Raw genomic sequence first — 27131 nt, 5'->3', positions numbered from 1 at the left:
CTGTCCTAACTGTGACTTTAATCCATGCAGTCAAAAGGCCTCCAATGATCATCACGCAGCCGGAGTCTGTCACCGTCTTTAGCGTTGAAGACCTCGTCATGAGCTGTGAAGCCTCTGGCAACCCCCAACCCATGTTAGTCAGCACACACACAAACACACACACACACAGGATGTACAAGGTTTATCTAAGTCTAAAGATGCCACATTAGTCATGGGGAGGCTAGCCATCGGTTATCTCTTCAGACAACTGAGAACAGTGACCTTCCTTCTCCTTGTTCAGCTGACATCCACATATTAGTATTACATGAGAGCACAGCTTCTCCCAGTCACAGTTCTTGTTTCAGCAAGGGATAAATGTCATTAAGCCCTCGAGCAATCTTTTCAGAGTGTCTTAGCTGCTCTGAAGTGGAAAAGTGCTCCGATTGCCATGAAAAAGATGAATATCGCAATTACACAGCACCAGTTTCTGAGTCCCACTGGGGCATCTCGTGTAAATTTTTGCAGCAATTCATTTAAGCCCTTAAATTCTCTGACATATAAGGACACCTTGAGTGTGAGGAAAGTCTTTTCTCAAATGCATGGAAATGAGAGTGTCACTTCGATATTTGAATGGCAGCTTTACAGATTTTTTTTTTGTTTAAGTTTCCACTGGACAAAGGATGGAAAGAAGTTCGACCCAAGCAGTGACCCAGACCTGAGGGTGACTGAAGACCCTGGCTCATTTGCATTTTACATGCATAGTAGTACTATGGAACCCCTGAAGCAGTACCAAGGCAAATATGTCTGCTACGCATCCAATGACCTGGGGACGGCTGTGTCTAATGAGGCAATACTTAACATCGACGGTAAGACTTATAAAGCATCCGCTGACCAGTTGTTGAAGGCAGGGTCATTAAATTTCGAGCACGCTTGATGCTTTAAATATTCAGTGCTTGAGTTGTAATCTTTAGCCTTGAGAGAAAAATCAGACTCTTTGAAAGAGTATCAAACGTCCTCTAATATGTTTTCAAACAAACTGCTTCACACCAGAGAAATTACATGTCTTCTATAAATGTCAATTTCATTGTTAGTTCTCCTGCAAATGCCTCCAAGGTCCAGATTAGAAGTGAGTTGTGTTGTTGTGGGTTTAAATAGCTTATTTACAAAGCTTTATGTGAAGCCAGTATAAAAACATTTCCCTTGTCCCGCTTTATTTTCATCTCTTCATCTGTTAGCAGATGGGGGCTCACACTGAGAGCTCAGGCTACTGCCACCCAGAGCATAATTACACGCAATAACATTATAATCATATTGCGCACACACACACACACACACACAGCGGGCCCTGGGCAAAAGTAAAGAGCACCTCTGCATATCCATCCACCTGTGCGACTGGCTCTCTCATGGGCGACCTCCTTCCTTCACAGTTTCCCTGACAACCGTTTCCCCAGAAACACTGTTGAGTTGATGTCATATGAAGCACTCTACAGTGGCTCCTGTGGGGTTATCAACAATGGGCAGAGGGAAGTAGAGAGAGAGAGAGAGAGAGCACATATGACTCACAGATCATGTCACTCTACCTCTGCATAACAAAACACCTGGCGCCTCCTAAGAAATGTTCCCCTCAAATCCCTGCAGTTCGTCCAGTCTCGTCCATTTCCAAGATTTGAAATGATAGTCCTTCCATACTGTACTATGTTAATGCTGTGAATTACCTGAGGACATCTTTGCATGTGTGTGGTTTATACCTATGTGTGTCCACAGGCATTTACATTTGTTTATTTCTTTTGCCTCCCTCTAGCTCCCCCCAGCCAGCAGAAAGAAAGAAAGGTTAATGTGAAATCTGAAGAGGGAAGCAGTATTGTTCTGAAGTGCAACCCTCCGCAGAGCTCTATGGAGCCTATTATTCACTGGATGGACTGGAGTGAGTACATTACCTTTACATCTCTCCTTCCATTACCTGCTTCCTGTCTCCTCAATAAATCTACTACTTATAGAGTATATATCTTTTAGTTGTCCACTTAAGAGAGAGCTAGCTGATCTGTTATTTCTCAACCAATATTACATTACATAGAATTGCTGTCTTTTCACTGTTCTGTTTTCTCTCTCCCTCTCTTCTCAGGGCTTCACCATATACAGCTTAGTAAGCGAGTGATGGTGGGAAAGGATGGCAACCTTTACTTTGCACATTTGACAAGTAAAGACAGCAGGGATGACTACACCTGCAACGTCCAATACCTAGCGACACGCACCATTCTGGCAAAAGAACCAATCACTCTGACCGTCAACCCCTGTGAGTAAACTACAGCTGAATTACACTTACACAAGTGATGATCAAGAGATCAAGTATCGTTATTATGGGAGAACGCAAACACAGCCACTTATCTTACTGAAAAGTTCTTACAATGTTTCCCAATTTCCTAAGTTCCTGGAAAACACATTTGGAGGCCAAACTGGTCTGGGTTACACAGACATATCTGCTGAGATATTTTAGCTTGAACAAAAGCCAAACAAAGTGTCAGATCAATGATGGAATTTAAAACCTATGTGGCAGCTTTTTGTAATTTGACCCTATTTTAACTTTAAAAACACATTTATTGTATTGTCCTTATTGAATGCATTGCAGTTCTGTATCTTCCAATATACTGTACAGGCTCTATTTTTATTGTTATTTGTTATCTTTAAGCCAGTTAAAATGCTAGAATCAAATTGGCACTTGCAGTGTGATACTTGTGGGAAACCCTATACCTAAACCAAAGTCAACTTCCATGTGATCCACCATGTGGTGGCATGTTGTGCTGACCAAAGCAGTGATCGTTTCCTGTAGTTGTTCCAGAGCCAGTGGGGGTCCATTACCCACTCAGCCCAGTTGTAATGAGATGCAGCTCACACTGAGATGTGTCTGACTACATCTGTGGCCCAACCAGAGGTCATAGAGATGAACACATGTTAACACCAGACCTCTGTGTGTGTAGAAAATCTGTACAAGGATGTGTTGTTATAAAGTCATCTCCACATCATTCCACAACCTGCAACTGTGTGTGTGTGTATATGTGTGTGTGTCAGAGTCTCCAAAGTGGCTGCTGTGTCAGCCATCTGTAAATGACCCATACATATGTATGAGACTTCCTCTTCATCTTTTTGTTTCCATTTCTCTTTGTCCAGCCAATGCGCTACTGCGGAACAGGAGACCTCACATGATGAGACCGACTGGCCTCCGCAGCGAGTACCACGCCCTCAGGGGCCAGACCATTGAGCTGGAGTGCATCGTCCAAGGCCTGTAAGTGTTTGTGCACATGTGTGTACTTCTTCCCCATCAATCAAAATACACTTGAACCACTCCTTTTAATCAATCTCACCTACATCTCATTCACTCTCCTTCCTCCATACATTTCATTCCATCGTATATCTTTCACTTTCTGCTGCCAAATCTGCTTCTTGCTTCAAATACCTCATCTTTTCTCCACTCTCTGCGCCTGTCTGACTCACCTACTGTCCACTTCCTCTCACTCTCAACCATCCTTACACATTTCTATTTCTCTCTTTTATGTTTCATCTGTCCTCCATTCTTTCTTCGTTATTCTAACTCTCCCCACCTCTTCTTCAGCCCAACTCCAGAGGTGTCCTGGGTGAGGAAGGATGGGGAGCTGTCAGAATCTCGAACTGTTAAAACGATGTTTGACCGCCGCCTGCGCTTCAGTAACATCTCAGAAAGTGACTCTGGTGAATACCAGTGCATATCAGAGAACTCCCAAGGAAAGACTGTGCATACTTACACATTGACTGTGGAAGGTATATCTCTATCTTTACTGTCATCATGTTGTCACATTTTGTACTGTGCAACTTACAGATACAATGTTTTTCCCCCTATAGCTGCTCCTTACTGGACCAAGGAACCACTCAGTCAGTTATATGCACCAGGGGAGACAGTCAGACTAGACTGTCAGGCAGATGGCATCCCCAATCCTACTATCAGCTGGACCATCAACGGGATCCCCATCTCAGGTCATTACACACACACCTGAATAAATTTGAGGAATGAAATTGGGGGGCAGCAGTGGCTCAGTGGTATAGCAGGGTTGTCCAATAATAATAATATACTTTATTAAAGTATCTAAAATAAAAAAATAAATAAAAAATAAAAAATTTGTGTGTTAAGGTAGAAAGAATCTATTTCAGAAACCTAGGACAGTAAAACATTAGTAACTCCCACAATTACACACTGAGTATGCTAACTGGTGAACATATAATCAGACAGTGCTGATTGTCAATACAAAAAACAAGAATAATTTCAGACTTTATGTATGACTTCTTCATCAACACACCCCTGGATCTTTTCAATGTGCTGACAGTGTGTCCTCTTTAACAGAAACGGATAAGGACCCCAGACGTACTCTGACAGCGAGTGGATCTCTGATCCTCAACGATGTCGACTTCGGAGACACAGCCATCTACCAGTGCCGAGCCTCCAACAAATATGGAACCATTCTGACAAACACCAACGTCTATGTCATTGGTCAGCATTTGTTTTGTTCACTTATTTAACTGAACTTTGTGTGTGTGTGTGTGAGTGTCTCTGTCTAATATAAATGTGTGTGCTGTTTCAGAGCTGCCTCCCCAGATTCTTACCGAAGATGGGAACACATACACATTTACAGAAGGCCAGAAGGCTTTACTGGAATGTGAGACCTTTGGCTCTCCTAAGCCTAAAGTCATATGGTGAGGCACATGACTATCACTCTGTATTGCATATTCACATGTTGTCTGGCAAATTTCCACATTAATAAATTTTGCAAATGTGATGTTATTGCGTAGGTAGCTCATCATCTGCATAAATTATCAACCAAATGCTGTTACATCTGGGCTGTGATTGTGAATTCTCATAGTGTGGCAGGTGTCCAAACAGGCTTTGTTCTTCTTCTTATTATTATTTTTAAAAAAGCAGAATATAAAATGGAGAATTTATTTGCAACTGCAACTATTTTGTACTCTGCTTGCCTTCTGATTTGAGTGCGTATGTGTGCTTGTTTTATAGGGAGAAAGGCAGCATGTCCTCCCTTCTGGCAGATCCCAGAGTTAACCCCCTCACCGATGGGGGGCTTGAGATCACTAATGTCACCAAGAACGATGAGGGCTTCTACACTTGCGCCATTCTTAACACCAACTTGTCAGTTACTGCTGAGCTGGAAGTGTTCAGTGAGTGAGACACACTCTGAGTCCCTTAGCAACTGATGTTATTTGCACCTCCTGCAGCTTGTCACAGCGCCGTATGTCTGCTTTCTCCTCCAGACAGGACAGTGATCCTGTCTCCGCCACAGAATCTGAAGGTGCAGCCTGAAACCACAGCAATCTTTACCTGTCTGGCCTTTGTAGACTCCAATCTCAGCCCTCCACTAATTCAATGGAGAAAGAATGATAAGAAGCTGTTTGAGTCCCACAGTGATGAGAAGTAAGACTGACAATCAGAAGGATAATTTTAGACATATTTGGGAAGATCTCACATTGTTTATTACATAACTAGGAATGAAGGTTGCAAATTAACTTCAGGTGCAAGATGATAATGTCAGTGATAACTATATATCCACAGATACACATTTGAAGGACAGGACCTCATAATAGCAAATGTGGAGGCAGATGATGAGGGGGTGTACACCTGTCAGGTCATCACAAAGCTGGACATGGCTGAAGCCAGCGGCACCCTCACCTTATGTGGTAAGATTTCAAGAGTCTTGCAGTGAACGCATAACAGACATATATAAATAAATACAACTTCTAAATATTAGACATGCATTATGAATATTAATGTTGTTGTTGTCCCCTCAGACCGTCCAGACCCTCCTGTCCTCCTCCAGATCAGTGATTCTAAACGTCGTGCAGTTACTCTCAGCTGGACTCCTGGAGATGACCACAACGCCCCCGTGCAAGGTTCAGTACAGACACTTGCATTGCTAAAATAGCCACATTTGCACCTGTGTCATTCTTGTGTTTCTTGTGTTCCCTTTTTTGTTTTAAAGATAGTAATCGGGTCAGCTGTTTTTCTGCACCTGTGACCCACATTTTCATCAGAAAATAGCAGTCTGACTTACTCTAATGTCACAATGACCCTCCCCTTCACTAATATTTGTCCAAACCTTTTGTATTTATTGACCAACATTTAACCATAGCCTCCCTTTATTCTAATTTTTCAACTTAACATTTCATAAACTGCTTTATGTAGACTTAGGACTGGGGATATGAGCCACAATGTCACTGTACAAATACAGTTTTATGCACCATAGACTCCCATTTATACAATCTAATGTTTCAGTTTCACTTTCATTCCCAACTTTCCTCATCACTTCTTCATCTGCCTCTACAGAGTATGTGGTTGAGTATGAGGACCAGGGTTCAAAGGAGAGGGGGTGGGAAGAGCTAAAGCGAGTGAGAGGTGATGAGGTGCGTGCCAGCCTCCCCCTGTGGCCCTACATATCCTACCGTTTTCGGGTCATTGCCATCAATGATGTGGGCAAGAGTGACCCGAGCAAGTCATCTGAAATCCATAACACACTTGCTGAAGGTAAAGGCCGGTAAAATGTCTTTACTATCCACTCAAGCAACATTAAACTAAGGTTTTGTTTTGTTTTGCTTTTCACAGCTCCAGACAAAAACCCAGAAGATGTAAGAAGTGAGTCCATGGACCCTGACACTCTGGTCATCACCTGGGAGGTACCTCTATTACACAAATCATTCTAAAGTAAAATTAATCTCTGAAATAGGCTCTGTGTGCTTTATGGCAGTTGTTCCTCCATTCTCATTACAGCAAATGGACAAACGTGACTTCAATGGACCTAAATTCAAGTACAGGGTGATGTGGAGGCGAGTGGTAGGCAGTGGGCCAGACTGGCACATGAATTACACAACAACACCACCATTCATTGTCAATAGCATCAGCAACTTCTCGGCGTTTGAAATCAAAGTCCAGGCTGTAAACGAGAAAGGGGAAGGACCAGAGGCAGATCCTGTTATTGGCTACTCAGGAGAAGATGGTAAAAAAATGTATTTATTTATGTTTTTTAAACTGTTACTTTACTTAGGTTTCACCTTCTTGTTTGCCATCGTCTCTCAGTCCCATTAGAGGCTCCGATGAACGTGGGCGTTGTACTGATGAACAGCACCACAATCAAAGTGACCTGGGGGGCAGTAGACAGAGAGACGGTCAGAGGACACCTGCTGGGATACAAGGTACAGCTGCTCGGGCAGCTCTTTTGCTTGGCCTTTTCAGGAATAACAGCAGCCAGTCTTAGTTTAACAGTTTCAATGTTGTGCCGAATAATGTGGTTTATTTCAAATGTACCACAGACATTTGTTTTCTCTGGATCTTTTAACACAGGAGAAGAGAACCAGTTTTATCCAGTTAACATAGAGTACTGAGCATGTAAAACTATACAGAATGTTTCAATATTCAAGTGTATTAAAAAAACTACTGTGTACATTCCAGATCTACTTGACAAGGTTAGGCCCCAGGGGCCACCACCGAGGCCGCAGGGCCCAGGAGCTAGAGAGCATTCTGATAACGGAAACTGGTCCTAATGAGGAGAAGAAGGTCATCAGTGATCTCAGACCATACTCCCACTACACCCTGGTCGTCTCTGTGTACAACAAAAAGGGAGAGGGCCCCCCCTCAGAGATGCTGTCCTTCAAGACTGAGGAGGGAGGTAAGAATACTATTGATGGAGGAGGGATGGCTGACAAGGCTGAAATGGGAGGTGATTGATAAAGTGGGTGAGGAGGTTTAATTACAGACAAGGAGAGACAGAGATGGAACAATATGGGATTACAAGAAAGGAAATGACACTCATATGGTGAAGAGCAGTGTTACTGGTGTGGGGATGGACTGGGGAAAATGAATTTGTAGATTAAAACATTATAATAATGATTTTTAAGCGCACTTAATACGGCCTTTTGTGTTTTTGCTAGTTCCTGGCCCTCCTATGTCCCTGACATTAGACAGCCCATCAGAGACAGAGATGACACTCCACTGGATGCCTCCCAGCCAGCCCAATGGGATTCTTATTGGATATCTGCTGCAGTACCAACAGGGTAAGCATATGTTTTACTCCTCTGCATCCAGTGCATATACATACTTTAGTATAGTCACTGCACAATGACGACTATTTGCACTGTTTACTCCATCTTGCACTACTTGCACACGAGTACCACCTCACCGATCCATGTGGTACCTGTTACATTATTACATTACACTGTTCCATTCGATCATATAAGGGTCTATGTTTACCATTTCATCTGCACAGTATTTTATGTTCTGTTCATTGTATGTCTGTTACGCCATGTCTGTCATGTAAATTTAGCCTTACTTTAGTTTATTTACTTAATTTTATTTTAGTTTTTTATCTTATTGCATGTTAATTATTATATGTTCTTTGTATGCACCAATCACTAAGGCAAATTCCTAGTAATGTGAACCCCCTTCACTTACATGGCAATAAACATGATTCTGATTCTGATTCTGATTCTGATATTTTCTAACTTATACCAAAGACATCAGCAAAACAAAATAAGTACCGGTAGTGTAAATGATACTATACAATACATCACCTGATAATAATAATATCAACAATAACTTCAGAAAAAATGTCAGACTCTGAGCATCTTAATGATGCTCATCAGTCAGTTCACCCATAACCATGTGTTGACACAGGCAGTGATTGAATGTTTTTTTGGCTTTGCTGTGGTCAGTTACAGAGAGTGATGACAGCCCCATGCAGGTGGAGACAATTGATGACCCCACAGTCACCCACCTCACCCTGAAGGGCCTGGACCGTCACAGCCACTACCGCTTCTACCTGAGGGGGCGCACTGCTGCTGGGGATGGAGAGCTCATCATGAGGAAAGGAGCCACCACACTGGATGGAGGTATAAAGGTTCATAAAAGGTTAATAAAGGACTCATGTAGGGCCAGGTTACATTAGATTAACCCTTTTTTGTCTGAATGTATGGCAGCACCTCCCAGCAACATCAGCTTATCTATGGGGGAAAACTCAGTTAACTTCAGCTGGGTGGCCAGGAAGAGGCACAGGAATGTTCCCTTCCAGATCCACTATCTCAACAAGAATGGTACACTGTTAGCACATGCTAATATCTTTGTATTTCATCCTTTTTGTTTTTCAAAATCCACAAACTGAGGTGTTGTGTTCTACAGATGGGAGTAAATGGAAGAAGACAGAGAAGGTTAACTCCTCTCAGTCCTTCTATCAGCTCCAGGGCTTGACCCCTGGCTCTGAGTATCATCTACAAATCATCTACAACAACAGCACCCACTGGGAGAAGAGCATCCAGACAGAAGGAACAGGTACTGTACGAGCACTCCGCCTTCATTCATTCTCCTTTCTTTCATCTGCACTGAGCTTCCAATCTAAGCAAAAAGCCTGAACCGACAGAGAGCGTCTTGCAGTTCTTCCTCTGCCTGTGAAGTGCTCTCAAAGACTGTTATGAAAGAGAGGGCTTGGTTAGCCATATGAAATGATCCATTACTCATGTTTGTTTGGGTGTTTTGCTGTGTTCTTTGGTTCCCTGGTGAAATGCCACCCTATCAGAATGCATAATGTGCTGTCTCTTTTGCTCCAGATTCTACTCCCTCTTTTATCTTTTTTTCTGCTACATGCTTCCATTCCTCCTCCTACTTTCATCCTGTTTCCTTATTAATCCAAACAAACTCTTGTTTTTTTCTTCCACATTTTTCCCTCTGAAGAAGTGACGGCAGTGCAGCCAAGCTTTGCAACACAAGGCTGGTTCATCGGTCTTGTAAGTGCCATCGTGTTGTTGTTGCTGATCCTGCTCATCCTCTGCTTCATCAAGAGGAGTAAAGGGGGCAAGTACTCAGGCAAGTCCACACTCACAGTGCTTACAGTATGAGCAGAGGTGTTAAAGTGGGTGAATGTGCTTGGTAAGGATGAATAAAAATGACTTAGAGGTTGCCGGGCCCTGTGGAATAAAAAAAGTCAAGTACTTATGGAGTTTATTCTAAACCAGAAAAAGACGGTATGACTGCACTATTTTTAAATTGCCCCTCAGTTTCTTTACTCTGAACATTTGCAAGAGTAACCTGCAGGCTTTTGTCTGACTGGTCAGAGAAAAGCAGCAGCCTTTCATTCCCACATGAGAGAGGAGAGCAGTTTTCCCTGCACTAAAAGGAAGTAATTGAATAATAGATCTAACCATACCCAGTGGTATTACTAAAGCAGCAACATCGATAGTATTGGTTATCACTCAATATGATAGTCTGTGTGTGCATGTAATATGAGCTGTGAAACTCATCATTCTGTGCTAGGCCACAAACTTATCAGTCACCTCTCACATGATCCAGATAAATGTCGACAGATAATCCAGATCCGTTTGCTCCACATACACAATCTTAATGTCATCTTGCTGTCTTACATAACATCATTATCAATGTCTAAGGCAGTTGCTTTGAGGGGAACATGTTTGTGATTTCGCTGATAATAAAATCCAATAATCTGTCTGCTCCTCAGTGAAAGATAAAGAAGAGGGTCCGATGGACTCAGAAGCACGTCCTATGAAGGATGAGACTTTCGGAGAGTACAGGTTTGCCATCTGAATATCTATTTTCTTTCTTTCTTTCTTTTTTTTGCATTATGCTTCTATGAATAGTTTTATTCCTAACACAGCCCTTGGTCCCTCAGCACTGTTTGGTTCTCCTAACCCTTTCTGCTCCTTTTACTGTCCCTCTTCTCCCTGATGCCTGCCCCTGCTTTGCAGATCTCTAGAAAGGTATGCTGTGATCCAATTCACCATCCCAAACCCTGTATTACTGTATTATCCCTACTGATGTCTCATTTCCCTACTGACTTCCCTCTAACACCTGTTTTAAACTCATTATTTAATGTGGTTGTAATTTTAGGGAAACATGTGATCTAATCGCAATGTTTTATATGCATTTTAATATTTCTTTCTGAACCTCCCTCTGTGCTCTCCCGCACTGCAGTGATCTTGAGGAGAAGCGGACAGCCAGCCAGCCATCGCTCTGTGAGGAGAGCAAACTGTGCAGCCAGGACAACCTGGACTTCAATGGCAGCAGTGCCATAACCACTGAGCTCAACATGGATGAATCTCTTGCCAGCCAGATCAGTCGCCCCAGTGAGGTTCATGAGGGGTTCCACGCCTTGCCAGATAACTCCTCGTTCAATCCGACTTCTGTCTCCCCAGCCACCAATGGCATGCCCAACTCCGTCACCATCCTCGATTAACCCCCACACATCCAGCAGTGGACCATCAGACCAAATTATGTCAACACATATGTGCCCATGCGCTCCTGTTCCCGGCTGACTTGCTGATATGTATTTTGACGACTAATACACAATCATAATGACTATTCAGATGCCTCCTGGCAGTCATCTGATCGACTGGACTGTATTGACCAAAGGAGTGTCCAAAGTAGTGGACAATATGATACGAGTCTGACTGACATGAACATGTCCTCTAACGCCCCTCACCTTCCTTTATCTGTGTAGTTTACAACAAATCTAAACGACTAACATCATCATTTTTCACCCTTTCTTCACTTTCCTTCTTCTCAGCAGAAACGTATAGACAGAATGTGACATTTAGAAATATAAGGGGTTGTTGGTATGATCTTATAGAGATACAGAGTAGTGCATTAAAAGAGGTGAGTAATTAAGGAAACGGATAGAAGCAGACTGCTGTAATGAGTCTTGAATCTTAGATATTTGTCATGTCTTAATTTTATTCCACACACAGTTTTATTTGTCTGAAGCCATTCGATGTCACAGATTGTACTTTAACATGTCATTTTTTTTATAACTGAATATAATCTGTATTTATCATTTTTTGTTACCTGCCATTCTTGTTTAAAATCATAATTTTCATATTGTTTTCTACACTATTTATAGTAAACCTCTCTTTATCGACTGATTTCATGGATATTGATGTTTTCAGTAAAAACAACTAAAGCCAAGTTTCTTACTATAAATCACATTGGATGCATAAAGGGGAACTTGCTGTGAACATGTCAGTAGCATCTGGTGTATATAGCTGCATCTACATCTATCTATTTAGCCATAATACAGTATTATAGATATGTACATGCTCCTTATAAGTTCCTGTGCCTGCTGGGTCTGCATTAAGCACCAGATTGATGTCATTACTCTGTCGCCTTTCCACCAGAAGTGTAACGTCATTATGGGAGATGATATTGTAATTATTTGTGTCAAGACCTACGTGTAGCTTTCTCTATCTGTCTTTGTCTCTTTCTACATTGTATTAAAACATTGTTGTCTCTAAATTAACAATCTTTTCATACCCGTCCAATTCATGCCACACAAACTGATCAAGGAGCAGTATTTATGTATATTTACAGACGTGAGAGTAAAGGCTTGTGGGCAAACTCTCTCCAGAGATTTATTTTCAGACCTTCATCAATGCAAGTTGTAGACAGGAGTAATGATTGCCAATTGATGTGTGATTAAGGGAAACAATTGGTATTTTTATTAAACATAGAGAATGTATTCTTTTCAGGGCTAGGCTGATGTTGTATTTACATGCTACTGATTAAAAATAATTCGAGCTACAAGGTACTGGAAAGTTGTAAAAATACCTAGAAGGACATTTTTTTGTTTCATTTCACTGAATGTAAATACAACCCTTAAAAAAACATGTTTGATATAAAAATGTGAAAATGTGCAGGTTTAAAACGACCTAATTTTAAAATGTTGCAAGTTGTACTTTTTCTTCTTCTGTACTATTGCTATGAATTCATACTTTCCGTTTTTGACAAATGATTGCAGTGAGATTTGGGTGTAACAAAAGTAGTTCATAGCTGAGAAACAAAAAACAAAACAAAAAAATAAAACAAAAACAAAAAAAATACAGAAAAAAAGGAAAGAAAAAGAAAAAATACACTGTTCTGTAGATATTTGCAAACATATCAAAATTTGAAAATCAAAAAATTGTACATTAGTGTCATCTAGTGAAAGTAGTTACATTACAATGAAGCTAAGATTGCGTTTATGCCCATAATCATCCAGCAATGCAGTGCAGTGAATATCTGTGGAGTTTTCCGTCTGATGCAGTTTTGCGCAGCAGTGAGCACATTAGTTCACACCACAGGGAGGGCTTAAACACAATGTTCTCTCTCTACTCAAAATAAATAACAGCTTGCTACTGGCCACATGTCACCAGACAGTCCTTGAGGTAGAATATGGGATGTCTTTAAAAAGGCTTGGTGGCACTGCAGAATGTGTGTGTAAGCTCCCTGTTGTTGGTTAAACAGACACACTCAGGACAAATAAAAAAAACTTTATTTTCATACAGGAGCGATGAATGACGCTAAATATGCCAATATTCTATCTCGACTATCTGCTGCTAAACATCTGTGTTTGTCAGTGTTGGGGGCAAATGTTAGCTTTGAATGAGGAATGAGTGTACACACACAGATACTCACTCAACTGCCACTCACTCTTTGCTTTTCATGTATCGAGGGGAAACCTAGGTATGCTGGCCTTTGCTTTTCCACTGTTGATGTTTTACTTTCCTTTTGTATTGTTAAAAGACAAAAAAAATCTGTCAAAATCATTTGTTTAATAGAAGCTTCTCCAAAACTCAAAAGCCAACAGAGTCGATAAACAAATGCCTGAGTGGGAGGGAAGGAAAATGGGGGAGGCAAGTGTAGGAGTAGGGAGTGTGTGCCACTTCTTCTTTGTGGTGTGTGTGGTGCACTGTTAGCACAATGATGATGCGTACATGTATCACAGGTCAAGAGTTGAGTGGACCACATGTGGGGCCAATATAACTGTAACTGCATTATGAATCTACCACTGTAACTGGACTGAAAAATAAAGTACGTGGAACAATCTGTACTAAAAGGATGCTCCTTTTTTGTCAGTGTCAGGAAATCAACAACAGGTAATATATGTCCCTTAAAAAAGGCAACAAGTATTGATTAACCATAATTTAATTCACATTGATTGTGAATATGACATTCAGTCAATTTTATTAGCACATTGACACCATAGGTCAGCTGCTGTAAGGTGAGTGGTGGTCAGCGGGAGCTGGTGTTGAATTGCCAGAAGTAGTCCTTGGTGGGTTTGTTGGTGTAGAGCTTCTTATTTAGGTACTCCTGACTGAAAACACATGTAAGACACTGTAATTAATATTGGAGTATTTCAACATGTACGACCAGGATCAATGTATGGTGACTAGTGCCTGATTTGTGTGTGTGTGTGTGTCCACTGCTTACTGCGCCTGCTGCTCTCTGGCCAGCTGCATGTTAAGCCGGTCCATCTGAATCTCCTGCTCTCTCTTCAGCTCAGCCACTCTCCTCTCCTGCTTCTCTGCATCTTTGGACCACTTGAGGAGCTGAAGGTTCCAGGCTGCATCCTGAATCTTTTCAGCATCACGTTGTTTCTAAAGATGGAGGATATAAAGGAGATATGTCTAAACAAGAAATAGATGTTCATTTAAAGCAGCAGTTCAGAATGTAGGGCTTGGCACTGCACTGAAAAGACACCAGGGACATCACTGGAGATCACAGGAGAGGATAAGAAATATACAGTATGTATAAAAATCATTTGTCCTGACTTCTAAACTTTCTTTGGGAGTACTGGTAAAAAAAATGGTCTGTGAATTAACAATCTTAAACATTTAAAGAAACATACATTTATAGGATCCAGTGAGACTCTAATTACTCAAACATGTATATCCTAAGTAACCTGTCTCTCTGACTGACTGTGGTACCTGTTTCTCGAGGAGCTGTTGGTCTCTCTGCTTGTGGATGGTGCTCAGCTGCTCAGTGTTCATCCCTTTCCACTGGTTTACCAGAACTTGTGGTGGCCTCCCTCCTCCCACCTGAATATCTGCTGCCTCTACACACTCGGTCATCAGATCAGATGTCATCGTGTGGAACATGTGTGCCAGACTCTCCCTTTCTTCTGCCTCGCGTTGCTCCCGCAGTTTCTCTGCTCTCTCTGCAGCCTGTGGGAATGGGATGGAGGGAGGCCTTAGCAACCGATCCAGGGAGAAGCTGAATGATAACCCCCCATCATTAAGACAGCAGGAGCCTTACAAAACCCAACCTCTGAGATGAGGTTACTCTACTGCTGCATGTTCTCCTCAGAGATCCTCTCTGTCAGTTGCATTTGCTTGTGCATCACACATATGAGTGGTAATTAGAGAAACCACGTAATTGTCATGACAAATACCACAACCTGAAGGATTTGCATGACGCCTCCCAACAGAGGGCTCAGACGAGTGCATTCAGGTAAATGAGGGGAGAGCTTTAAAAAAGCAGCCAGATTCCATGCATGCATCAAATCAGTTTAACCATCCATGTTGCTCAGTATGAAATAATATAATTGCTGCCTTTCTCAGCCATGTCTATGCATCACTTAACATTTTCACTTAGCAATTTTAATTTAAAAGTCCCACCCGAGAAGATCATGTCACAGCTCATAACCCCACTGGATTTAGCTTCACTTCAGGTGTTGTGTGTGTCCATATGTGTGTGCACATGTGTGTACTGTACCAGAACTTGATTGTAGCTGTCATTCACAATGCAAGTAGTTTTCTGACGCTCCTTCTCTAACGCAGCTTGCTCGATAGCCCAAAGGTCTGTATGCACCAGCTCTCTGTCCACAAGCATCTCTGTAACACACACAAATTTGGAAATTATATGTGTGTTTTTTCACGCCCACGTTAGACACTACACACTCTGCGCTGCTTCTTAGCAACACACACACACACACACACTCACAGTCTTACATTATGGCTCTCTAGGATGAGCATCCATCAATGTCACCTGGCACTAAGGGCTGTGTGTGGGAGTGTGTGATTGTTTGTGCAGGAAAGCATGAAGCATGTATGTGATTTACAGAAGCTCAGTAATCACAGTGTGTATGTGTGTTCCTGCGTAAGTGTGCTACTGTGTTTGTGTCTTTTCACCTTTGTGTTTGTCTTCCATGTGCCTTCTTTTATTATCCTCCATCTGTGCTTGTAGATCTTTTTCTGTCTGCTCTGTTTGTTCCCTCCTTAGTTTCTCCTCTCCGACACCCTCTCCCTGCACGTCCAACAAGGACACAGTGATAAAGGATAAACATGATTATTTATTTACCCCTCACTGGATTTTGTTCCGCTGGTCTGTGAAGCACACACACAGTGGGTTTACCTGAAAGATCTGCATACTGGCAGGCCCTAGCTTACTCTCTGGAATGGTGATGTTGAATGCCCCCTTATGGCCATGCTTGAGATCAGCATCACGAGAGTCCTCTACCTGCTGCTGGATGGCCCAGTATTGGGTCAGTTCAATCTGCAACTCTCTTTGCATCTTTTTATTCATGAGGTCTTGCTGCAGCAGAGCTTTATCCTGATATTTTCTTAGTGTATCTGTAAAAAACAAATGCTCATTATTAACTAAAGGTCTTTAAACAATTTGAAACAAACATATATTGGAGACTGTGCAAAACTCAGATAATCTGATTTCATTATCATTCTTTCATCATGCCATAGTTTACCATAAGCTTCGTCCTGGCACTTCTCCATATGTTGTTGAAGTTTTTTTTCGTGGACTTGTTGGTTCAAACCTTCTATGTTGATGCCAATCACACGTTGCCGGGCGTTGAAGATACGAGCCTTACGTGCAGTTTCTGCACGCCTCCTCCTCTCCACAGCCTCTTCTTCAGGGGACTTCACATTGTACATGTTTATAAATTCTAGTGACAAGAGGAGAACTAATTGATTGCTAATAAACTGAAAGTTCTACTTATAAGTTGTATTTTTCACAAATGCATGCAGTTGTTTAGCGCAACACTTACCTCAGGTGTTACAGGTGTGTGCAAATTATCTCAGTTCTTATAACTGCTTCGCGTTCCGGTGTGTCCTGTTGTGTTTGGATGGCCTTCACCATGGTAACCGCTCACATTTCCTTATCTTAAAATCGGGACATTCGTCAAAAGAGTGACGGTGCAATTGCGTAAAACGTAACTGATTTAATAAACAAATAAGACATGTATTCCATAATTTGTCATATGTTTTTCATAAACGTAAAATATATTGGGGTCATAAACTGAACACCAGAGCTCGCAGGAAGTGTATTCTCGCGAGAAACCGTGAGATTTCATGTCTCGCGCGCTCGAGCGTCTTCCTGTTGGATTGTAAAATGGCGCATTGTTGTTACAGCCGTAGAAAGCCAATTTGTTAGACATTATGAAGCCGTTTAGTTTATTAGACTGAGCGTACACTTCATAATGTAACATACGTACAGACGAACAATAGATTGAACAGAGAGGTTCATCCATTTACGTGCAACAGCTTGCATTTTCAAGTAGCTTGCTCGCTAAACATAGGGTGCTAGCATTAGCTAACAAGCTAACATTTTACTAGGCTAACATCCACTGTGCCGTTTGTAAAGCAATCGCATAAACATTACAAAATGGGGTATCTAAAACTGATAGAGATCGAAAACTTCAAGTCATACAAAGGAAGGCAGATTATTGGACCATTTCATAGATTCACCGCTATCATCGGACCCAATGGATCAGGTATGTTATATTAGCGCATCTTAACTCGCGGCTAATGAAAACTCCGTGCTAGCATTGCAACGGTAAACATTATCGTGCTGCTGAAGGTAGCTGGATTTGTTGTTCATGCACTTACACCATCATATCATGCATTGTAGTCTGTTTGCACTGCGCTATTTATTCAAGTGCTATTCCGATCGTGTTGTGTGCTTACTAACTTGTGCAATGTTGCACTCGTGTGTCTCGATAAAGTAACCTACTTTCTAAACGTACATGTTGCATTCAGCTGCAAACAGTGTGAAGGCAAAATATTTTAACACACTGTATATGTAACATCACAGCGAACTGTGGTGGTTAAAATTTCTTTAAACGGCTTCTGTTCGATTAAGAGAAAGCATGATGTATAAACTGGGGACTGTTGTTTTGGATTGTATCAGATTGCACTAATGCATAAAACAGAAATACTATTTATCCCAAGCTGGGACATTTCGCTATTGCAGCAGCAATATACATTCATACTTGTATCATATAATATAATAAATAATCATATTGTATAATGTATCAGAAAATGTAACATATTTGTATAACTCATTAAAAATCCCATTGCTGTCATTGTAGGAAAGTCCAACCTTATGGATGCCATCAGCTTTGTGTTGGCAGAGAAGACCAGTAACCTGCGTGTAAAGACTTTGAAGGACTTAATCCATGGAGCTCCGGTAGGGAAGCCAGCTGCCAACAGAGCCTTTGTCAGTATGGTGTATCAGGAAGATAATGGAGAGGAACGAAGTTTCACAAGAGTCATTATTGGTAAGAAGCTCTATTGACTGTTAGAGAAATATGTCTGTTTTCGATAAATTCATATTTTTGATGTGGGTGTGTTGCGCATTAGGTTCCTCCTCTGAGTATCGTATCAACAACAAGGTGGTGGGCCTGCCTGAATACAGCGAAGAGCTGGAGAAACTTGGCATTCTGATCAAAGCTAGGAACTTCCTTGTGTTTCAGGTGAGACTGAAATATATTTTCAACAGGATTGTATATTCATCGATTTCCTTAAGTTCTTGGTATTTAATCAAGTGAAGGGGTCTTAAGTATGGCTTCAGTTGTACCCCAGCTTTGAATACTCTTTGCAATTGCAACAAATGCTGAAAATGTCACTATTCTTAATTTTAGCAGTAGCATGTTTGTAGGGGTTGCTTTTGTTAGAATTTTGTTTCTTATATATCTTTAAGGGAGCTGTGGAGTCTATTGCCATGAAAAACCCCAAAGAGCGTACAGCGCTTTTTGAGGAGATATCACGTTCTGGTGAGCTGGCCCAAGAATATGACCGTCGAAAGAAGGAGATGGTGAAAGCAGAGGAGGACACACAATTCAATTATCACCGCAAGAAAAACATTGCTGCAGAGCGCAAAGAAGCCAAACAAGAGAAAGAGGAGGTATGTTTTTTGATCTAAATGTTGTTAAATAGTATCTCTGGAATTTCATTTTAGCCAACTTGTTATGTTTTTGCTGCTTGATTTTCAAAGTTGATTTTCTTTAAAGCACAAATTTTGATTAACTATCTAATGTTGCACAACAAAAACTATAAACCAGCAGAAATGCACCCTACTGTTAACCATCAACTGGCCTACACATAAATTTCAATTTATATGTAATTATTGAACCCAGTTAACTAATAAATTAATCTCTTTTCTGTCATCATTCTACCAGGCTGAGCGCTACCAGCGACTTAAGGATGAAGTAGCCAGGGCCAGTGTACAGCTGCAGCTCTTCAAGCTGTACCACAATGAGACTGAGATTGAGAAGCTGAACAAAGAACTGGGCCAGCGTAACAAGGAGATTGACAAGGACCGTAGAAAGATGGACCATGTGGAGGAGGAGCTGAAGGACAAGAAGAAGGAGCTGGGCAGGCTGATGAGAGAACAGCAGACCATTGAGAAAGAAATCAAGTAAATGACTGTGGTCATAGCACCCTTCTTACAGTTTTGTTAATTTGCATATACAGATTATGTGCCATTTATTACATTGTTAATTATTTGACTTTTTTCACAGAGAGAAGGACTCTGAGCTGAACCAGAAAAGGCCTCAGTACATTAAGGCCAAAGAGAACACCTCACACAAAATTAAAAAGCTCGAGGCTGCTCGAAAATCACTGCAAAATGCCCAGAAGATGTACAAAAAGCGCAAGGGAGACATGGATGAGCTGGATAAAGAGATGAGAGCAGTGGAACTATCCAAGCAAGATTTTGAGGAGAGAATGGAGGAGGAGGCACAGAGCCAGGGCCAGGATCTCACCCTGGAAGAAAATCAGGTCTGACATCATATAAATGATATACTGTTGATCTGGGTAATAATCTGTAAGAGTCTAAATTGTTTCAATTTTATGTAAAATCTCTGTGACTAATATTTTTGAATGACTCTTTTATCTCGATTGTCTTTACCTAGGTTAAGCAGTACCATCGTCTGAAGGAGGAGGCCAGCAAACGTGCAGCCACGCTGGCACAGGAGCTAGAAAAGTTCAACCGTGACCAGAAGGCCGACCAGGACCGCCTTGACCTGGAGGAAAGGAAGAAAGTGGAGACAGAGGTAAGGAGAAAATGTGTGTGCCAGAACAAATTGATTTGCTCTTAATTTGATGCAACCATATATTTTGTTGTTTTCCTCTAGGCCAAAATCAAACAGAAGATCCGTGAAATTGAGGAAAACCAGAAACGTATTGAGAAATTAGAAGATTATATTGCCACCAGCAGGTATACTCCTCTTACTTTTCTACTGTTTTGAACAGTTCCAGCTTACTGAATTAATGGATGTCTCCTCTGTACTGCTGTATTCACACACTTTTGCCATGTTACCCCTCAGACAGTCACTAGATGAGCAGAAGCGCATGGAGGAGGAGCTGACTGAGGAGGTGGAGATGGCCAAAAGGAGGATTGATGAGATCAACATGGAGCTAAATCAGGTACTCAATAGCAGTGGACTTCAAATAGTTCAAGTCCTGGCTGATCAGTGCTAGCCTGCTGCATACCACTGCAATGTATATACTACTTGATCCTTTGTCATGTGAAGATGTGATCAAATCCCATCATATTTTTTCTTCAGGTCATGGAGCAGCTGGGAGATGCCAGAATTGACAGGCAGGAGAACAGTCGCCAGCAGCGCAAGGCTGAAATCATGGAGAGCATCAAGAGGCTCTACCCAGGCTCTGTGGTAAGGCGACTGTGATGCATTCAGTACCTTATTAGGATGTGTTATGTATGCTGTATACATCTGCTTTCTTTGGTGATTAGATGTTGTAAAAACATTGAATTCACTCTGTTAAGTAAAGGTCTACTCTCTGTTTTCAGTATGGTCGGCTTATCGACCTGTGTCAGCCCACTCAGAAGAAGTATCAGATTGCTGTGACCAAAGTGTTGGGTAAGAATATGGACGCCATCATTGTCGACTCAGAGAAGACAGGCAGAGACTGTATTCAATACATCAAGGAGCAGAGAGGAGAACCTGAGACCTTCCTTCCTCTGGACTACCTCGAGGTGAATACTAAACAGCTCAGTTACAGTGGGATCACTAGGTCAACAAAACATTGCAAGAATGAAGTCTTTATGACTTAAAACAATCATGTGCCTGTAATAAGTCTGTAACTTATGAACGTCTTGATCTCTGTCATGAGAATGTTTCTTAGAAAAATGTTTTATTATTTTAGTGCTGATTTTTCCATACAATTCAACCTGTTGATTTTTGTCTTGTCAAAGGTGAAACCAACAGATGAGAAACTGAGAGAACTGCGGGGAGCCAAACTGGTGATTGATGTCATTCGTTATGAGCCACCCCACATCAAGAAAGCCCTCCAGTATGCTTGTGGCAATGCTCTGGTCTGTGAGAATGTAGAGGATGCACGAAGGATTGCTTTTGGTGGGCCATACAGACACAAGGTATTTCTCTAAGTTTTGGAAGAGCTAGTATGTTTATGTGATGTTCTGGTAGATGTGAAAAATGTCCATTCATCCTGCCTAATATATTCTTGTCCAACTGTGTCCAGACAGTAGCCCTGGACGGTACTCTGTTCCAAAAATCGGGAGTCATCTCTGGAGGTGCCAGTGACTTGAAGGCCAAGGCTAGGCGCTGGGATGAAAAGGCAGTGGATAAACTCAAGGAGAAGAAGGAGAAACTCACAGAAGAGCTCAAGGTATTGTTATTATTTATTTAATTGCTAGCCATTACAAAAGATCTGCCGGAAGTGTACTTGAACAATTATCTTTTTCTTTTTTAGGAGCAAATGAAGGCCAAGAGGAAGGAGGCAGAGCTACGTCAGGTCCAGTCTCAGGCCCATGGTCTGCAGATGAGGCTTAAGTACTCCCAGAGTGATCTGGAACAGACAAAAACCCGCCACCTCTCCCTCAACATGCAGGTACAGCCTGGTTATAGCTCATTATACTCCTACTGCCATTTGTAAATGGAGACTGTTGCTTTAAAACAGGCCTCTCTGTGTTGTTGTGCAGGAAAAGTCTAAGCTAGAGAGTGAACTGGCAAACTTCGGCCCTCGCATCAATGACATCAAGAGAATTATCCAATCCAGAGAGCGTGAAATCACTGATCTGCGGGACCGCATGAACCTGGTGAGACTGACACATAGTGAGTTCAGCTTAGAAGTTTATGAATGTCTGGCAGTAACACCCATATTTTTGTATTTCAGGTAGAAGATGAGGTGTTTGTGGAATTCTGTAAGGAGATTGGAGTGAGGAACATTAGGGAGTTTGAGGAGGAGAAAGTAAAAAGGCAGAATGAGATTGCAAAGAAGCGGTAAGTTTTAAAATCAAAAAGGTTTCTTGTTAAATGGATCTTTAGCAGGTCTTGGAGTCTAACCTGATTCCTTTTTCTTTTTTCTTTTTTGCTTCAGTCTTGAGTTTGAGACTCAAAAGACCCGCCTGGGTATCCAGTTGGACTATGAGAAGAACCAGCTAAAAGAGGACCAGGAAAAGGTCATGATGTGGGAGCAGACTGTCAAGAAAGATGAGGCTGAAATAGAGCGACTCAAGAAGGTAAAGTACAAAACCAAAACTAAATTTAGTCTTTCCTCCATTTGTACATCAAGCTAAATCTTGCTGTGTGCTTTGTAGGAGGAACACAGACACATGAAGATCATTGATGAGACCATGGCCCAGCTGCAGGATCTGAAGAACCAGCACCTCACCAAGAAATCTGAAGTCAATGATAAAAATCACGAGATGGAAGAGATCCGCAAAAAACTGGGAGGAGCCAACAAGTCAGTGGATGCAAACACTGTCATTTATTTACATATTTCCAGTGTTAATTTTGGCAGCAATTTCGGATTTAGTTTTTATTTTAGTCTTGTGACTAAAATGTCATTTGATTTTAGTCACCTTTTAGTCATCAACATTTTTAAAGTTTTAGTCTAGTTTTAGTCGACTAAAATTCTATGATATATATTTTTCATGAAATATTTAAGGTTTGATTGTGCAATAAAAACAGGCACAGCTTTAACTTGTGTTATTTGAAACAAACATCTCTTTATTTAATTGCTATTACCTTTTCACAAAAGCAGCAGTGAACAGTGAGCTGCTCTCCCTGAATACACTGTTCAGTCATGACCTTCTTCATGAATCCTCCATAACTACAGCAAAACACTTCAGTGACAGCTTAGAAACAGGTCGCATGCTGTAAAACCATCAGCAGCGGGGTCTTCATTTATAGATTTTGTCACGTGTATCTTTGAACGGAAGTTAAGATGACTCGTCTGCAAATGTCGCTTCAGGTTTATTGTTTTTACCGCTGATAGTCGCTCCGCACGGTTTGTAAACCGTCTTGATTGTCTTGAAATTAAACGTGTCTGTGTGTCTGTTCTCCTGTTTTGTGTGACCATGCATGAGTACGCCTTCTTCCAGCATTGCGGCGCAACGTCCTTACACAGAGAGAGCACTTCTGATTGGCTCTCTGCCGCCGTCTCCTGATTCGTCCCTCCCTTTCCACAAACAAAATTTGCTCTGATTGGATCTCATCTCCATCAATAATTTCGTCTCGTTTTTATTCGTTGACGAAAGTGTCAATCCATTTCGTCTTCGTTTTTGGCACCGTGCGTTAGTTTTTATTTAGTTATCGTCTCGTTTTTATCAGCAAAAAAAGGTAGTTAACGAAAACTATGACGAAAATGATTCGTCAACAAAATTAACACTGCATATTTCTTATTTACGTCATTTTGTTATTGTACTCTGAATGTTGTTTTTGTTATTGCAGGGAGTTGACACAGCTACAGAAGGAGGTGACTGCCATTGAGACCAAACTGGAGCAGAAGCGCAGTGACCGTCACAACCTTTTGCAAGCCTGCAAAATGCAGGACATCCGGCTGCCTCTTCGTTCTGGAACAATGGATGACATCAGCCAGGGAGAGGTACATAAACACAGTAATACAGGCTCTAACTTTGATACCTAGACTAAAACTAAGCTTACACACTTTTTTGTTCTCCTGGTTCAGGGAAGTTCCCAGAACGACGAGTCCAGCAGCCAGAGGACATCTAGCAGTGTTCTGGCCAAAGAGGCTCTAATAGAGATTGACTACAGTCACCTGTCTGAAGACCTTAAGGTAGCGGATCCAAACCAAACGGCCCTGCAGTTTCACAGTTCTCAGTATCTCACTGTGTTGAATGTGATGTCAGTTCACTGCATTGCCTTGAAATATTTAAAGCTATTTAAACTTTACAGGATGCACTGTCAGAGGAAGAGATCAAGGGAGAGACGAACACACTGCAGCAGCGTCTGAATGAGCAGCAGAGTATCCTGCAGAGGATCAGTGCACCCAACATGAAGGCCATGGAGAAGCTTGAGAGTGTCAGGGACAAGTTCCAAGAGACTAGTGATGGTGAGATGGCAGGCTAATGATACATTTAAATGTTTACCTTTTACTATCTATTGCATGATCACATGCTTTGATTTGTCCCCGTTTTAGAGTTTGAGGCTGCTCGTAAGAGAGCAAAGAAAGCTAAGCAAGCCTTTGAGCAGATCAAGAAGGAGAGGTTTGATCGTTTCAATACCTGCTTTGAGTCTGTGGCCACCAACATTGATGAGATCTACAAGGCCCTCTCACGCAACAGCAGTGCCCAGGTATGTTGTAGCAATGAGGTGAAATATTTTAAGTAGGTGTAGATGTAGGCAGGGGACACAACAGTAAGTAAACAATAAGTTAAAGGTCTTGTGTGTTTTTTCTGTAGGCTTTCTTGGGCCCAGAAAACCCTGAGGAGCCATATCTGGATGGTATCAATTATAACTGTGTGGCTCCAGGGAAGAGGTTCAGACCAATGGACAACTTGTCTGGTGGAGAGAAGACTGTAGCTGCCTTGGCTCTGCTCTTTGCTATTCACAGGTAAACCAGAGAGGAATACAGTGGGATGTGTAACACGTTTAACTTGCATGTTTGTAAGATTCTTGCTTCCTGCTTCTTTTTAGCTACAAACCAGCACCCTTCTTTGTCCTGGATGAGATTGATGCTGCTCTGGACAATACTAATATCGGCAAGGTCTGGCTTTAAATTCAACTTTTAAATCAGTGGACTTTTATCATTGCTCAGTGTGTGTGTTTTTTTTATTCATGCTACATTTCTCTCCCCTTTACTCTCTAGGTGGCCAATTATATTAAGGACCAGTCAGTGCAGAACTTTCAGGCCATTGTCATCTCTTTGAAGGAGGAGTTTTATACCAAGGCAGACTCACTCATCGGTGTTTATCCAGAGGTGTGTTAACCTTTTTGCTGATGCTTTTGCTAATATTGAAAACTGTCCAACATCAGTACATAAAATGTGAGCTTGTGGACTATATTATTGTAGTGAAGAAGCAATTGGTATTACTATATGTTGGAATACAGGCATGAAGTCAACCTTTGTCAGAGAACCCAAAAACATAACGCCATGGCTGTTGACAACATGGAAAGCTAAAAACATTCCTTCAGGTTTCAAGCAGGAACTGTCCACGGATACCAAAGTGTTGTGAACTGTTCAGTTAAATGCCAAGTTAGATCGCACATTAAACTGACCTTTTCTCTCTTCCATCCACAGCAAGGAGATTGCGTCATCAGCAAAGTGCTCACCTTTGACCTCTCACAGTATCCTGATGCCAACCCAAACCCCAATGAGTAAGATGAGCACTCCCAACATTGACATTTTGGCAAGTTGGATGTTTCAGTTGCTACTTTTTCTCGATTGTTCATGTATTCTCTAGATCACAGATCATGTATACATTAGGTTCCAATGCTATTACTTGTTTTTTATGTTATGTATTTTTGGCTAGAGTAGTAAATAAGTGATTTTTTTTTAGTTGTGTTTGGAGGGGTGTTGTTCTTTATAGACAGTGACAACCAGGATGTATGTACATTTATACAAGCTAGCCCTATCAATTTGGCCATTAATCCATTATAAATATTAAACAGAATCAAGTGGAAATGTGGGGGAATCAACACTTTTTAACCAATTGTAGAATTTGTATGATGAGGTATAAAACACGTTTTTGTTGTCAGACTTTTATACTGTTTATGGCCCTCTTCAGTTGTGTGCTGTAAAGCCTTTGCCTGTCCTCTGTTATGTTTTCTTTTCCATATGAGCTACTTTTTTAACAGCTTAATCAGAAAACTGTTACCTTATAGCGGATACATTCCTATTATGATAGTGAAATAATACCCCTGGTTAGCTGCAGTGCTATAAGGAGGTCACAGAGCTTTGTCAAAACTGTCACCAGAAAAATTATTTCAAAGGCAACATGCTGAGCTTATTACAGCTGTTTCAGTACAGTCTATTCCCCAAACAATATTCTGGATCAGGAAATTTAAACACGAGTGAGACTATTTGGTCAGGTCTGTTTTATTGATTGCTTTGCTTCAATAAATTTGAATGTTTTAAGCTCCTTTGTTTACTTTTATATCACAGTGTGATATGTTCGTATTTTCGGTGCTGTGCCTGGCAGCTTTGCTGTCTGTTTTATAGACATTTTTTGCCTTCATTTGAACTCACCCCATGACGTGCATCATGTGTCAGTTTCCATTCCATAAGGGGTGCTTGTGCTTTGCTAGGCAAGACTATTTATGGAGTGTCTCAGTTTTCACAGTAACTTCTGCAGGGTATTGCAGGCACAGCATGCACTTCTGTCTCATTTCACAGTTATATTACTGTCGTCAGGTTTTGTTTCAGCACATCCAGCAGTTTAATTGTCTTATTTTCCTTATCCAAACCTCAGGCAGTGGCCATTCATTTGTTTGCAGACAGAAAACTAACACAGAAATCAATGTTTTGATAGATTTATTTCTTAATGGCACAGATTCAAAAGTGATGTTCATTCAACTAGTAGTATCTCCAAATCCTAGTAACATAACGTGACAGCAAAACAGACAGATCAGAGGATATTGTAAAAAAACAAGTAACAGTCCTCTGGTGGGCCTGTCAGTGTTTGCATTCAGGTGCAAAACATTAACAGTGCAAAAACGCATTAAACTTAAAAGCCTCAGTAAACGTTAAAGCTAAATCAACCATACGCCAGGTATGCTGAACTAAACTGCCCCCAATGCAAAGGGACTACAAATTCATGTAAGTGAAAAACACAAAGCCTGTAGCAGTCA

The 27131-nt window shown here is 41.4% G+C and overlaps 3 protein-coding genes across 5 annotated transcripts in view; 2 read left to right on the top strand and 1 right to left on the bottom strand.

Moving 5' to 3' along the window:
- The window catches only part of l1cama (L1 cell adhesion molecule, paralog a), a 33787-nt gene extending 21095 nt beyond the window's left edge, over positions 1-12692 (top strand). For 2 of the 3 annotated variants that reach the window (XM_028410311.1, XM_028410309.1), the window contains 26 exons: positions 31-133; positions 643-845; positions 1781-1903; positions 2102-2272; positions 3145-3259; positions 3587-3771; positions 3853-3984; positions 4349-4495; positions 4587-4698; positions 5015-5175; positions 5269-5428; positions 5567-5691; positions 5803-5904; positions 6338-6535; positions 6614-6684; positions 6779-7004; positions 7085-7200; positions 7457-7673; positions 7936-8058; positions 8716-8892; positions 8980-9093; positions 9179-9328; positions 9728-9859; positions 10509-10581; positions 10756-10767; positions 10982-12692. In XM_028410311.1, the coding sequence (XP_028266112.1) occupies positions 31-133; positions 643-845; positions 1781-1903; positions 2102-2272; positions 3145-3259; positions 3587-3771; positions 3853-3984; positions 4349-4495; positions 4587-4698; positions 5015-5175; positions 5269-5428; positions 5567-5691; positions 5803-5904; positions 6338-6535; positions 6614-6684; positions 6779-7004; positions 7085-7200; positions 7457-7673; positions 7936-8058; positions 8716-8892; positions 8980-9093; positions 9179-9328; positions 9728-9859; positions 10509-10581; positions 10756-10767; positions 10982-11243 (3710 nt within the window). In that variant the 3' untranslated portion in view covers positions 11244-12692. The remainder of the gene's footprint in view (positions 1-30; positions 134-642; positions 846-1780; positions 1904-2101; positions 2273-3144; positions 3260-3586; positions 3772-3852; positions 3985-4348; positions 4496-4586; positions 4699-5014; positions 5176-5268; positions 5429-5566; positions 5692-5802; positions 5905-6337; positions 6536-6613; positions 6685-6778; positions 7005-7084; positions 7201-7456; positions 7674-7935; positions 8059-8715; positions 8893-8979; positions 9094-9178; positions 9329-9727; positions 9860-10508; positions 10582-10755; positions 10768-10981) is intronic. The other variant, XM_028410310.1, reaches the window with a different exon arrangement.
- A 1361-nt stretch (positions 12693-14053) lies between these two features.
- Positions 14054-16935, bottom strand: ribc1 (RIB43A domain with coiled-coils 1). The gene is made up of 8 exons (XM_028410544.1): positions 16821-16935; positions 16521-16718; positions 16175-16392; positions 15952-16066; positions 15536-15654; positions 14749-14985; positions 14252-14418; positions 14054-14135 (listed from the first exon to the last, which is right to left on the bottom strand). Exons 2-8 carry the CDS (start codon positions 16705-16707, stop codon positions 14054-14056), a joined length of 1125 nt encoding a protein of 374 aa, XP_028266345.1. The 5' UTR covers positions 16708-16718; positions 16821-16935.
- A 502-nt stretch (positions 16936-17437) lies between these two features.
- LOC114438636 (structural maintenance of chromosomes protein 1A) lies at positions 17438-26422 on the top strand. The gene is made up of 26 exons (XM_028410131.1): positions 17438-17546; positions 18144-18332; positions 18415-18527; positions 18755-18958; positions 19233-19471; positions 19575-19833; positions 19968-20108; positions 20190-20272; positions 20382-20481; positions 20622-20729; positions 20867-21052; positions 21272-21451; positions 21559-21705; positions 21790-21927; positions 22019-22135; positions 22213-22319; positions 22417-22558; positions 22637-22782; positions 23772-23925; positions 24010-24117; positions 24237-24393; positions 24481-24635; positions 24743-24894; positions 24978-25047; positions 25150-25260; positions 25582-26422. The coding sequence occupies exons 1-26, from the start codon at positions 17438-17440 to the stop codon at positions 25660-25662; spliced, it is 3696 nt and encodes a 1231-aa protein (XP_028265932.1). The 3' UTR covers positions 25663-26422.
- Positions 26423-27131: the final 709 nt, after the last annotated feature.

The sequence above is a fragment of the Parambassis ranga genome, chromosome 7 (assembly GCF_900634625.1).
Source record: "Parambassis ranga chromosome 7, fParRan2.1, whole genome shotgun sequence".
Lineage (NCBI taxonomy): Eukaryota > Metazoa > Chordata > Actinopteri > Ambassidae > Parambassis > Parambassis ranga.
Note: the sequence above shows the minus strand (reverse complement) of the source record. Positions and strands in the feature narration are given on the sequence as shown.